The 15,023-nt window shown below is 36.2% G+C and overlaps 1 protein-coding gene and 1 pseudogene across 1 annotated transcript; one reads left to right on the forward strand and one right to left on the reverse strand.

The window, feature by feature from the left end:
* Nucleotides 1–150: 150 nt before the first annotated feature.
* On the reverse strand, nucleotides 151–5,883 carry ccdc181 (coiled-coil domain containing 181). The gene is made up of 5 exons (XM_052094949.1): nucleotides 5,782–5,883; nucleotides 4,544–5,455; nucleotides 3,894–4,040; nucleotides 3,378–3,535; nucleotides 151–1,656 (listed from the first exon to the last, which is right to left on the reverse strand). The coding sequence occupies exons 1-5, from the start codon at nucleotides 5,881–5,883 to the stop codon at nucleotides 1,485–1,487; spliced, it is 1,491 nt and encodes a 496-aa protein (XP_051950909.1). The 3' UTR covers nucleotides 151–1,484.
* Nucleotides 5,884–11,062: 5,179 nt separating this feature from the next.
* Nucleotides 11,063–14,649, forward strand: LOC127620682 (oxygen-dependent coproporphyrinogen-III oxidase, mitochondrial-like; annotated as a pseudogene).
* The last annotated feature ends 374 nt before the right edge of the window (nucleotides 14,650–15,023 follow it).

Raw genomic sequence — 15,023 nt, forward strand, 5'->3', positions numbered from 1 at the left:
TTTACTGTCATAACATGCTAGTTGACCGTTACGCATAAGACCATTAGAATCTCTGATTTCTACAAGTCAAAACTGACTCGATGTATTGTAAAATATGTTGAAAGTGCTGAAATCTGTGTAATAATTAATTTCATATACACATTCTTACAATTTTTTTTAAATATACAATCAGATACAAAAGTGTATTTGACAGTTAAAGGACCACTCAAACACGTGGTTTTGCATCCATTTGCACTGTTTTTCAATAGTTTACACATTATTTTATTCATTTGACTGTTGCGCTGCATCTACTGGCGTTCCATATTTTTCAGTGTCTCATGCAGGAACAGCGTTTTTAGATACCATGTCAGGTAAAAAAATAAAACGTGTCTTGAGACACCTGCATTCTGTTTGTTACGCCGCGCCTAACTTTAAAAGTAAAAATATATATATATTTATATGAATGTGTAGGGGAAAGTGGATATTTTAGGTGCTGTGACTGGTGAAGTCTCCATTTTTAATCACCTTTTCTTTAGCTTTTTTCACTTAACTAGCCCTGTAGTGTGACAAATGAATTGTTAAAAGTACAAATATTTAATGTATTCCCTCGATCAACTTTTTTTTATAGTGTGTGTATAATACTGTGAAGTATAGAATCAGGATATGGCTGTCGCTGCTTGAAATGTCACGTCAGCTATATCTACAGTAAAAATGTATATCTTACAATAATTTTAAAAAGCTTTTTTTTTTTTCTTTTGAAGATGGCTGAAGGATTTGTAGGTCCAAAAAAAACTATTTGAATTTTAGATTACTGTCTTGATTTCCATAAGCATGGGAAACAAAACAATCCACTCTTTTCTCATTTCCCATTGCACTTAGCTATCATACGATCAATGTCAGCATAGAAATATCTTGACACACATGCTCAACAAACACAGGAGTGCTGCATAACAGATCAGGACTGACCAATCAAAATGCCTGTGGCACATATAGATCACTGACCTCTGAAAAGTGTAAAAAAGCCCAGGACATACTCCTGATTTGTAGCATTGCTCCCATTCATGCTGTATGAACTTTTAAATTTCCTGCAGTAGTTGTATAACACACTTATGGTACCCACAGCAGACACATGGCAAATCTATAGGGTAGCTAGCTAAACAAAAATTGAGAATCTGATGATTCAGCATAAACTCCATTAAATCATCTTGGTGAAGCAATTATTTTAAGTGCCTGAAAGCTCTTTGAAACAGGAAGGTCCACCAGAGCAACTGTGTCATCTTGAAAAGGGATGAATTGAAGACTACTAAAGGATTGGAGCTCTTTCAGCTCTTTTTTGTGTTCCTGTCAACCACATGTTCTTTCATCCTCTGGTTCACTTTGAAAAGTTCTATACAAAGCAAACCACAGATACTGATAGGTGACTCTTTAAGCAGTAACCAGAGTGACTGTTAGAATTGGATGAACTCTGAGGTTATAACAATAATCACATGTACAGTGGAAGGTGCTCAGTAGCGGTAGCTGTAGGGGTCACTGAATCGGAAGGGTTTGATCTCATTAACAGTGCAGAGGAGGTCATGCATGCGTCTGGCTCTACGCTCTTCCAACACCAGCCTGCGGGAGCGCTCTCGTGCTGCTTGCTGTTCTGCACTTTTCTCTGCACGCTTGCGTCTCAACCACCTAAAGTAAAAGAAAACACAAGAAAGACAGTAAGACATTCCAGCCAGTTTTTCTCTCTCCGTCCCTCAATATTTTTACCTTTGTATATGTGAGCTTGTTTAAGTACACATTTTTAACCCTCAGTGTTTGGTGCTGAACAGGGGCAATTCTAAGATTTCAATCTCAGCCCCAAATGACACTATTAGAAATTCACATTTAATGCATTTTACTCTTTAGCATAGAGAGTGGTTTGTTTTTTTTTTTTTTGTTTTTTTACTGTATTTACATCATTCATGATAGCAAGCTAATATTCATTCAGAATATTGTAATTTTATGTAATAAACACACTAATAAAGTTGTAAACAAAATAACTATAAAAAACATTTAAAGAAGCATTACAAATTAAATGAAATTTTCCACTTAACAAATTTGTTTAAAAACTTTTGTTTATTAAAGAAAGTCAATAGCTTCATAACTTCTATAGATTAAACTTCTATCAAACATATCAAACACCACAAAAACCTATTATTACAATAAATCTCACATTTAGCTTGGTTGAAATTTAGTGGAGTGAATTAACTCCAGATGATGTTTTTCTGTGTGTTATTAACTCATGACTCAAATCTTTTGAATTCAATCAGAAGAGAAAATTCAGCATTGTTTAAATATAAGTGTTTTCCTCTCAAATGACAACAAAGAATTTCATTTTGTGAACTGCTGTGCATGGCCATCAAGGTAAACAGAAAAGACAACATTATTAGCGTAAAAGTAATTACAAGTTTTAATTTACATCCTGAAATCATTGTTGCTCGTTCACAAAGAGAATGAGGAAATGGGGTGTAGTAATTCAGTAGGTCAAACCAATGATATGCTCCTTCACAGTACACACTTCAATGCTATTGGCTAGAGCTTTAGTCAGTTTTTATACAGTAGAGGCCAAAAATATTGGCACCCGTGGTAAATATGAGCAAAGACGGTTGTGAAAAAAAAATCTGCATTGTTTAGCCTTTTGATCTTTCAAAATAATTCACAAAAATATAATTCAATCAACTGGAGATGTTAAGAATTGGCCTGGAAGACGTGTGTCTATATTATTGTTCAAGTGGCCAAAGAATCTCCAAGGATCACAGCTGGAGAATTGCAGAAATTAGTTGGGTCTTGGGGTCAGAAAGTCTAATAAATAAATAAATCAGACATATACATCACCACAAGTTGTTTGAGAGGGTTTCAAGAAAAAAAAGCCTCTGCTCTCATCAAACAACAAACTAAAGCATCTTCAGTTTGCCAGAAACTACTGGAACTTTTAAACGACCGGGTTCTATGGTCAGATGAAACCAAAAAATAGCTTTTTGGCAGCAAACACCAGAGACACCTTGCTAGGTGTTCTCCAACCTCATTAGGCATTATAAGAGAAGATTCAGAACTGTTATCTAGGCAAAGGAGGTTGCAAAAAGTATTGAATAAAAAGGTGCCAATAATTATAGCCAGTGCATTTTGGAGAAAAATATTTATTTAATAATGAGATATTCAATTGTATTACTTCAATTAAAGGTTAGATTTTTGTGATTTTTTTTTTTAATGAAAATCAAAAGGATAAACAATGCAGATTTGTTTTCACAGCCTTCTTTGCGCATATTTACAAAGGGTGCCAATATTTTTGGCCACTACAGTAGGTGCAAAAAGCAATCAAAGCTGAAGCCCTCCTAAATAAGGTCTAGCAATGCCTATTGTCCTCAACTCACTGTCTGAAAGCCCTTTCACTCTCCTCTCGGTTGTGCAGGCAAAAGCCACTCTCCATTTCCTGTTTCTTCATCTCCTCTAGCTGCTTCTCTTTCAGCTGCTGTTCCTGTTTCTTCATAAGCCAAATTTTAAAGGCCTCCTCTGGGTCACCACAGTCCCTCTGCCACAATGACAATGGCAATTAATGTCACAGGCAATTAGATGCCATCAAAATCTGTGCTGAAAATACTACTAATAAAAAAAGGTTAAGTGACAAAACAAACAAAACTGTAAACTGTGTTGAAAGACAGCTGAAGTTCATATAAAATGAGCCATTTAACCATCAAATGACTCACACAAATGTATTGAAGAGAATGGCTTATTTTACTATTGCACAATAGCTGTCAAACTACTCTTTCTATTTCTGCCATATTGCAGAAATAGTAAGAGTAGTTTGACTGCTAGTATGCAATTCCAAACTCAGACAGTCTCTTCGATACACTCTTTGACGGCTAAATAGCTCCCCCTATTAGTCAAACCTGGAAGCTCATTCTCTCCATTTCCTGGGCTTTCTGCACCCTCCTCTCATCCTGCAGTTGATCTCTCTTCCTCATAAGCCACGATTGGAAGGCTATTTCGTTCTCTTGACGCTTCTGTTCCTCTTCCTCTTTTTTCTTCTGCTCTTCCTGAGAGAGAACCAGAGGAAACAGAAAGGAGAGACTAAGAGGACACAAACATTTAAAAACAATGTAGATTTCCATGCTTCCATTGAAGCACATGAGATGCTCTTTGGATCATTCTCAAAACATGCAGGCATAATATGAACCTTTCAGGTTTTGCACAAACTTGTGAAGTCCATACCAGCTCAAATGAATGTAAAAGAGTTTATACTAAATGAAGTTATTTTTTACAATTCAACTTTTCAATCAAATTAATTTGGAAAAGAATGCAAAACGGAAGCATTTTACTAGTGGCCTTAGAATGTATGAACGCCACTGTACAGTATGTTTGAGTATGTGATTGTAGGGGAATTTAAATGAATCATAATCTTTATCACAATACCACATTTTAATGACAGATACATGATTGACTGATAATATGAGTACTAGCCAATGACTTTGTTCTTTTTTAATGACAAAAACAACTCATGTGTCTGCACGGTTATATTAATACAATCACCAGGGCCTACCTCTTTAGCTTGCCTCTCTCTCCGCTGCTGAAGTTTAATCAACAGTTCTTTCTGCTGTGGTGTGAGTGTAAATGTGGCATGTGTGGGTGCTCCACTTGCCGACTGAACCCTGCGTTTGGTACCCTGGACCCATGTTCCTCTTTGGGATGGTCTTGCAGAACTGGGCCTATTCCTGTGCTTCGATGGAGGTATGGGAATGTACAAAGAGTCAATGCCAGGAGGAAAATGTGAGGTAGAATTTAGTCTTGGTGAGGAGACAGCACTCTTGCTGAGATATAGACCAGGATCACTTTGCCGTGAGGATCCTCGTTGATTGTCGACATGAGACACTGGCAAGGGAGGAAGCAACCCTTGACTCTCCACCTCCTTTAGACTTACCAGGTCAAACTTTCCATCTTTTTCAACCAAAACCCGTCCCTCCTTTGCTCCTTCTCTGTGCTCATCCTCAAAGTTTCCTGTCTCACTTTCATCTCGTGGAGAGAGATTCAGTCTCTGCATTTGCCCAGACACTTCTCCGTCTTCCTCCTCCAAGTCCCTATAGAGGGAGCTGTTGCTCTCCTGAGGGTCAAACTCCTGAGCAGGCACCACCAGGTCCACCAAAGTGTCTTTAAACTGCAGACGTCTACGACGGCTTTGGACTGGAGCTTCCTGGTCCTGCAGTTGTCTGTTAGCCTCCTGGATCTTACCCAAAATGTATTTCTTCTCTTCATCAAGATCTTCAGACTCTGGAGAGGTTACATTATTGTCCCTGTGGGGATCTAACACACCCTCTAATGGCTCCATGGGTGTTGGCCACCTTTCTTCCCCTTCTTCATCATCCAAATCCCTAGCTTCCTTCTTTCTATCTTCTTTAAGATCATCTTCTTCAAGCTCTTTGTCTATCTGAGCTTCAATTTCATCATCATCAGGATCCTGTTATAAAGAAAATACAGAAAGATCTAGATATAGCCTGGAGAGGACAGATTAAGAGGAGGAAAAAAAGAACTATGGCACTGTGTGGGTTATTGAGAACGGGTGAATCAGATACATAGCGTGTATGTGCTGAATAATGCATCGCCATGAGACAAAGTTCTCTGGCTGAGTGAAAGTGTGTATGGATCTGTGTCAGTGGGTGGATTTCACACTCACAGGTACTGCGTCTGTGTAAGGGAACACTACAAAACTATTCCAGAGGACTGTCTCATCGATGTGGATCTGTTTCTTACAATCATTGTGCACATAAATACACACTCACTCACCTGTTCTTCAACCTTGCCCTCCTCACTGATAAGCCAGTCCAAGTCTTTCTCAAAGTCATCCTCATACTCATCCTGAGTGTTTTTGACATCAGAAACACTCATCCTCTATTCATGTCCATATAAGTATCCTCACTAAATCACAGCAGACTAGAAAACAAAATTATATTTAAAAAATATTATGGGGAATATTATTTTTGGATCTTTATTGACCTCTCAATACTGTTGGAATTTCATTGTAGTACATCATAGCATACAGCTCATTATCGAAACATAAAATTTCACTGGTGACACATAGAAATACTTATCATGTACATGTACAACACATTTAGTAAGTTTGTAAACAAACACATATAGTTAGAATTGTGCAATATATTGGGTCTGGGTAGCTCAGTGATTATTGACGCTGACTACTACCCCTGGAGTCACATGTGCTGAGTGACTCCAGCCAGGTCTCCTAAGCAACCAAATTGGCCCGGTTTCTAGGGAGGGTAGAGTCACATGGGGTAACCTCATCCTGGTCTCGATTAGTGGTTCTCCCTCTCAATGGGGTGCGTGCTAAGTTGTGCGTGGCTCGTGGAGAATAACATGAGCCTCCACATGCTGTGAGTCACAGCAAGCCACGTGATAAGATGTGCGAAATGCCAAATTGGGAAGACATTTTTTTTTTAAGAATTGTGCAATGTGCAATTGTATTTAGGTTGTAGATTTGAAAAGCTTCAATTCATCAATGAATAACGCTTCAGAAAGAAAAGCACAGGTGTGTAGATATGGTAGAAACACAGATCCATAATGTATGCAAAGCATCAAAACTAAAGCACTGTGTTAAACTAAAGCATTGTGCTAATTAGTATGATAAAAGTAAATTGTAACTATATTTTCCAGTATTGTCATATGAAAATATCTTATTTATATAGCCAGCTAGATATTCGTATTTCACTAAATGCATTGTAATACCAAAAATGACATTTTTAGCATTTAGCTACTGTATTGTTTTGTCACATCTGCGTGCTAAAATCTGATTTAAACATGCATTAACGCACACCTGCTTAATATTGCCACATATTGCCATATGCAGGTGGAATCTCAGTACAGATTTGACGTAGTATATTCTCTGATAGATTTGACGTAGCCTACAAGCTGATTTTAGAATTCACTTCACAGTTAAAAAAACAACAACTTTTTAATACAAATTATAACATAATTTAAAAACATTATAAATTGTACAGCTTACCTTTTGTATGTCTGTATGATCTTGTCTCGCGAAACACTAATTAATGAGAATTCATGTACTGGCCTATATACTCTAAAAAGCAGGTCTCTGTGCGCGCACTTGTGCATTAGAGAGCAAGTCGCTCTAATCCTCTGGTGGCCTCGACTTCAAAGTAGCTTGTAACAGGTGTTGCCATAGAGACGCACAACACGGCTTGCCGAGGGTGCGCGCGCATGCGCAGACTTTCTGTAAATGTAGAAGTGAAATCCAGCCAGATTTTTATCTCTGATACAGTTAATGGAAAAATAAATAAGGTACGACAAAGAATGCTTTGGATTGCTTGTCCAATATTGTTTTGAATAAACAATACACTTTGTAAAGGACAGTAAAACGTGAAATCACTGGGGCCAGCTAGTCTTCAGGAGGAAAAAGGCGCAGTTATTATAAAAAAATGTCCTAATGAACATCGAAAAATTTCAGTGAGCGTTAGGTTAAGGGGTAGAGATGAGATTTGCTGATATAAAATATAATTAGCTCAGTTTATAAACAATAGAACTCAATGGAAAGACATGACAGAAAAAAGTGTTCAGAATATGCAAACAGATAAACACGCGCACATGACCTCCTTGTCATTCCATCTGTCATAAACATAATTTCAGTATAATTTCTTTGTCTGAAATTGTTTATAATTACACAGAACTTTACATGAAAATTTTACAAGAACTTTTTGTAATAAATAAATAGATAGAAAAATTATTTACTTATGTATCATGCCTGTTTTACATTTACTGTTATACATTTACATATATATATATATATATAGTTTACTACATTGCTGTACTGTTATTTGACTCAATTCACCTCTCTTCAACCCCCTTTTTTTCTCTTTAGTTGTAATTTGTCATTTATTAAGCTATAACTTATATTTACTTAGGCTAACAGTCCTGCATTTTTGCATGTTTCGACATAAAATCACCTACTCTATACATTCTGTATATTTCCATTTTCATTTGCACTGTAATGGCCACCTGCCATTTCCACTGCATGCGCCACCTTCTGTATACTTTGATGTACTGTATTCTTATTTACGAATAATACTACAAACATCCTACTTGGCCTGTACATTGTTGGCTTATAGGTCATTTCTGGGATTCGGTAATTTTTCAGTCCCACATATATTTTAAAGTGGTGGTTCACTAAAATGAAATGTTGAAAGCTTTTTTCAAGATGTTGATATGTCCATTATAATTAATTAAAAATAATAATTGCATTAAAATAATCTTTATAATAAAATAATATCTACTTTATATATTCAAACTAAGCATTTTTTCATGTACCTGATGCACTTCACTGAATTTATAACAAGAAAATAATTGTGTACACTGTCTATAATTTTGTTATTAATGTAAACATTTATTTGTGTTCTTTGCTGAGAAAAATATTTGACCAAAATGCGTGATTTTTTTAAATACAAAACCAAGCTATAAAGTTTTTTCTCTCAGTCTGAACTCAACACTGTCACACCAACTATTTTCAGCCCATAAAATGTTTTGCTTCACCTATTATGTGACATTATTAACCAGAAGTGACATTATTTGGCTTTCATAAACAGCATTGAGAACAGAGGCGTTTCCAGCATTGAAGGACATCCGGGGCTTAGCCCAGACCATTTTATTTTCACACTAGCAACCACTTCCCTGTAGTCCAAAGCTGGTGAGAGGGTATTCTTTGAGTTTTGCTCTTGCTGGGCCTGTTTCTACAGTTCCTAAATCTTCCACTCTAGTACTATCCTCAACATCCTCTCTCCTCCCTGAATCATCTGTGATGCAAAAGAACAGATACAGCACATAACTTATTGCAAATCAGCTTGAAACAACTAATTCATCAAGTGCTACATATGTCAAATTGTAGACCAATACCATTGAAGAAAATGTATTGGGAAGAGCAGATCAGTGGGATTGCCCTAAGATCTATCATGATTCTTGAATTTTCATGCACATTAACATAAAGTCATCACAAAAGAGTTAAATTATAGTGAGTAAACTGAAGTAACTTTTTTTTTTAATGTAAATAATTTATATTTTTTGACATAAATAGTCAAAATGATGTATAAGATCCTAAGTTAAAGCAATACATTAATTACTTTAGTCTAAGTTCATTGACACACCATGGCATCGAATTGTATATAATTCTCAATGTTCATCTGTCAAAATCCTTTCATTAGGATCATTGGGATAAACAATGTTTCACTTTTAACTTTCTCTAAAGTAAAGTGACTGATTAATTGTTACCAGTTTCCATGCCTGATTCTGGCACATCTTTGCTACCCTCAAAATGTATATTTACAACAAACTAATATCACAAAACAAGTCACACATACATTTTATGCTAATGCTTATTGGTTATCCTTAGAGAAAACAACACCTGATAAACAAGAAAATTATGCTCCAGACGGTACTCGAACCGCGGTCTCCGGCGGATGAGCTAACCACAAGGCTAGAGGCTACAACATGTGATATCAGTCAGTAACAGACGTCTTGAGGTTTAGCCTACTGTGGGTGAAAGCCAGCCAGATGATGATCTTTAGGGACAAAAACAAATGTGAATTCTTACCCACTGACTTCTTTCGGAAATTTTAGAAGCCTCATTTGCTTCATTTCTGCTGTCTTTCCTGCTAACTGCTGTTAACTCGCCACTAAGTAACGTAAGTTGATGTCAGCTCCTCCCCTACCTGCTGCATATTCAACAGAGAGGAAGAAACGGAGTCGCTCTTAGGCTACCGACAGCAAAGAAACTTATTCTATAGGCTAGATTATGCCTATGTCTATTTTTACAGGCTGTATGCAGTATGTGCAAAGCCAAAGCACAATGAAATAAGGCAACTTATGATTTCGGAGGTTTACATAGGCTATTGTCCGGTTTCATATTTGTCAGTCAACCTTTCAAAATACATTCAGGGCTACACTCAAAACATTCGGGGCTGAAGCCCCGGCAAAATCGGCTGCCGCCGCCTCTGGTTGAAAAGAAACAGATAAGAAATGTCATAATATGTATTTATATTGTGAAGTGTATTATAGTAAGATGGGACTTGTCAAGCTCAGCAACTCAGCCCCATCACATGAAATTAAGATATTAAATCAGTACTTTTAAAAACTACGTTTTAATCCATAAATATATAAAGAATTGCCAGTTGGCAAAAATCTACAACTCCATCACACTCAACCCTGACACATTTATTCACTGTAAACTTGTGACAGGTTTGAGTTATTCAGAACATTTATGGATATTGTAACAATATGAGAGTCAATATATTATACATAGCAAATGCTATATGTTGACTTTAATGAAACAGTGTTAACAACATGTAGGTGAAAGTCACCTATAGTCATGGAAAAGTCGAGTTGTGACAGGGTTGAATCAAGAGTGATATTATTGGATAATTAAATGGGAACGTTATTAAAAATCAATATATTGCTTGCTGAGCACATCCTGATATGTTAAGTTTTAATAAAAAAAATCTGAATTTCATAACTTTTTGACAAAAATAATGAGATCACAGACTCACAATTAGACTTTTTTGTAGCTTCATCACATAAAAATTAGAACGGTCATAAATGTTGTATTATAGTCATGGTAGGAGGGTCACGTTTTAAATTATTTTATTTTGTGTAGAATAATTTTCAAACCATTTCCACTATGTCCGTAACGGGGTTGAGAACTAAAGGTTTACAAATCAGAAAAAAGGGATATAATAAAAAGGGCTTTGATGCCTGAGGTGGGAAAATATGATTTGTTGGAGTTTAATATGTGCATAATATTGTGGTGTATTCAGACAATTAATCAAATGTAGTTTAAATGTTTTTCCAAGTTGAAATATTACCACCGAATACATTTATGTCGCGTTTTACTATTTTTTATACTTTTTTGAAATTCCCAAGTTTATGGGGTAGGCTATGTAGTACTTATTAGAATAGATACAATACATTTCATTGGTGAAAAAACTTCACTTCCCATGATACACCTCGGCTTGACTTACAAACATCAGGACTCACCTCCGCGGGCAGAACAATTTACTTGCAAAACTGCATATAGTGATTTTGAGTCTTTTATCAATTGACAGGTTGTGGATAGATGCTCAGTAGATGCTAGAGAGTAGATGCTCAGTAGACAAAAATACTTCTATAGTTTTGTTCTCAATAAACAGAACAGCCAGATCAACACCAAGACTGTGCCAAGTAATTTCCACTCTTTCGTATCCCGCAACTCTACTCTGCGTAAATGCGCCTTTCTTCCGGGAGTAAAATAGTAATTCGTAAGAATGGGAACGAGACAGATGTCTCATGGATCGGTGGGGTCGTTCTCACTCGGACGGTACAGTAACGGTGTATTTCTGGCAGCCGGGGCCGCAGCTGTCACTGGTGTTCTGGCGGCAGGTGTGAGTCAATTTCAGCGGGCAGAAATGGCTACGAAGATATCCCAGGTTGAAGATGAGGAGGGTGACATAAGGGAGAGATGCAAGTCGTTCATGTCTCCACCAGTCACTGACATCAAGGTCTTGTAGCAGAGAAAAGACGCGATGTCCACGATAATGGAGATGCTGATCATAGAGACGCAGTTTGCATTCTGTAAAGCACGCGACGAGGTGGATGAAGGCACGTTTTAGGTGGACAGATGGAATAGAAAAGAAGGTTGGCACCTTTTTATGCCTGGTTTAATTTAATATATAGTCTCGCTCTCTCTTTATATCTCTTTATGAATGAAATTCATGTGGACCTACATTTGCATGTTGCATAAGTAGTGGCACACAAGGCTGAGAGGTGAGATAGAGCAAACATCATGGTCCAAAGTTCTTTCTGATTCACACTACCAGTCATTTGTACACACTTGATTTTAATATCTGTTTCTCATGAGCTTAAAAATGTTTTAATCAAAAGGATTACTCTTAAATAATAATTATTATCTTTTTGGTATGAATTTCTTTACAAAAATGAAATTTTATATATATATATTCCACAAAATTTTGTGATTATCAAAAGCTCAATGGGGTTAAGATCCATAACACTCTTTTCCAATTATCTTTTGTCAAATGTCTGTTTCTTTGCACACACTAACATTTTCTTTTTGATTTTCTGTTTCAAAAGTGGCTTTTCCTTTGCAATTCTTCCCATAAGGCTTGCACCCCTGAGTCTCCTCTTTACTGTTGTACATGAAACTGGTGTTGAGCGGGTAGAATTCAATGAAGCTGTCAGCTGAGGACATGTGAGGTGTCTATTTCTCAAACTAGAGACTCTGATGTACTTATCCTCTTGTTTATTTGTACATCTGGGCCTTCCACATCTCTTTCTGTCCTTGTTAGAGTCAGTTGTCTTTTGTCCTCGAAGACTGTAGTGTACAGCTTTGTATGAAATCTACAGTTTTTTGGCAATTTCAAGCATTGTAGCCTTCATTCCTCAAAACAATGATTGACTGATGAGTTTCTAGAGAAAGCTGTTTCTTTTTTCCCATTTTGACCTAATATTGACCTTAAGACATGCCAGTCTATTGCATACAGTGGCAACTCAACAACAAAGACAATGTTAAGCTTCATTTAACAAATCAAATAGCTTTCAGCTGTGTTTGATATAATGTCAAGAAATGTTCTAGTACCAAATGAGCAATTTAGCATGATTACTCAAGGATAAGGTGTTGGAGTAATGGCTGCTGGAAATGTGGCCTGTCTAGATTTGATCAATAATGACTTTTTTCAAATAGTGATGGTGCTGTTTTTTTACATCAGTAATGTAAATAAATATATTTTGTGTTCAGTTGAATGCCATTTAGTTGAATTGAAGTACCAATTTCCTTCCGAACAGAAAAATCTGTACATTTTTCCAAACTTTTGACCACTAGTGCATGTGTGTACATGTGTGCGCATGTGTGTGCATGTGTGTGTATGTGTGTGTATGTGTGTATGTGTGTGTATATATATTAATATTTGTAAATAAATGTATACTTAGCCAAAAAACAATCCTTTAAGATTTTGTAATTAAAAAAGTCATTTTAAATTTTTTACAAATACATTTTCATCATAAATTCTAAATGTATTAAGTAAAAAATAAATGATACAATAAAAGTATATATATTTAAAATAAAGGGTGGTGCTTTGAAAAAGCAAAAATATCAAATGGTTTTGATTAGTTTAAATTCTTTGTCAAAACATTATTTCCATACTTGTAGGGCTGCATGATTATGACAAAAATCATAAATGCCGCAAATATTAATTTCGATGAATAGAATTTACAATAAAATAAACAAAAACAACTTGCTTTAATATTTTCATTGCATGTAAAACGAAAAGTGTTATTCACATTTTGAATAAATTGTACAGAGTTTAATTTAGATAGGGGCATTACTAATATGCCTTTAGACTAATTTAAAAGCGTCAGATTTGCCTTTGTATTCATACACACAATGGCCCAAAAATATGTTGTAAATAGAACATTTAGGCGCAATGAAAGTACACCTAAATGGAATGCTGTAATAGAAACTTTTCACGATTTTATAATTGCAACAGCTGTTGTCTTGATTATATTTTTTTATTAGTTGTGCAGCCTTACATACTTCCAGTTGTGTTATTTCATAGTTTTGATGACTTTTCTCTTATTAAAAAATTTGAAAATTAGTAGTAATAATAAATAATGAATAAATATGTGTGTCCACACTTTTGATTGGTAGTGCAAGTTTGGGTCATTTAGTCATGTTATGCTTTTCCAAATGTTCATACAACAGTTCTAATATCTGTTTCAATTATCAGAAACCACAATTTTATTTTTAAGGTAAATTGTTCCATGGTCACTCTAAGCTTTACACTTCTTGTATCCATTGCATTATTAAAAAAAACTGACTGCATGTTTCTCATGTGTCTGTTACAGGTGGTGGCGGCAACAGCTGTGTGATGCAAGATGGGAAGGTTTTTGAGAAAGCAGGGGTGAACGTGTCTGTGGTGTTCGGGAATCTCACAGAAGAGGCTGCCAAGCAAATGCGCAGCCATGGAACAGTTCTAAAAGGGAAAGATGGTGAGATACTGACTTCCCATTTCAAGGTGAATGCAGAGTATGACTAAAACTAGTTCCTTAAATCTTCAATTCTACTTCTAGTTTTTAGATTTGAACACAGTTTGAATTGTAAAACTCATCACTGATGAAATTCAGAGTTGTCCTAAATGACTTCCTGAAAAAGCAATGATGTGGTGATCAGTTAGTTCCTGTTTTAACCATTTAGCATTATCTCTGTTCCAGGTAAGCTGCCATTCTGTGCCATGGGCATGAGTTCAGTTATACACCCTAAAAACTCCCACATTCCCACAGTGCACTTCAACTACAGATACTTTGAGATTGAGGTAGCAGATGGTGAGTGTTTTTGCCAAGTCAGTTGAGATCTTCAGCTCTAAGAAGGCTCTGTGAAGGGGGTATTGTTATTTGTGACCCCCACCATCTCTGTCTCTGTTTTCCTCCCCCTCCTTCCTTACCATAGGCTCAAAACAGTGGTGGTTCGGTGGAGGAACTGATCTGACTCCTGTTTACATTGATCTGGAAGATGCTGCCCATTTCCTCAAGACTTTGAAGGATGCATGTGACAAGCATAATCCTAAATATTACCCCGACTTCAAAATGTGGTAGGAATCACATTACTGTTGTGTACAGTTTGAATCGGGTGTGTTGCAACTTGTATGGGTGGGTGTAAGTGTGTATACATGGATGTGTGTGGCGTATTAGGTTTCTATCTTCTTGGTGGCTTTTGACTGTCCAGCAATGATAAGACAATTTCCCATTATTTGCCGCAACTTTTGTATTGTGTGAATCAACACATTGAGTTTGAGACAGCACTTAAATGAGACAGATGCTCATTCAAATAAATAAATCTAAATTGCTTTTGACCATATGTTTTATAATTTTTTGCTTAGTATTGCTAAGGAATAAAAAAGATAACATCTGAAATAATAAGACCACGGCAGTTCTTTTTTTGTCTTGCTAAAATGCAGAAGTTGTTGAAC

This window comes from Xyrauchen texanus, chromosome 27 (assembly GCF_025860055.1).
Source record: "Xyrauchen texanus isolate HMW12.3.18 chromosome 27, RBS_HiC_50CHRs, whole genome shotgun sequence".
NCBI classification, from domain to species: Eukaryota; Metazoa; Chordata; class Actinopteri; order Cypriniformes; family Catostomidae; genus Xyrauchen; species Xyrauchen texanus.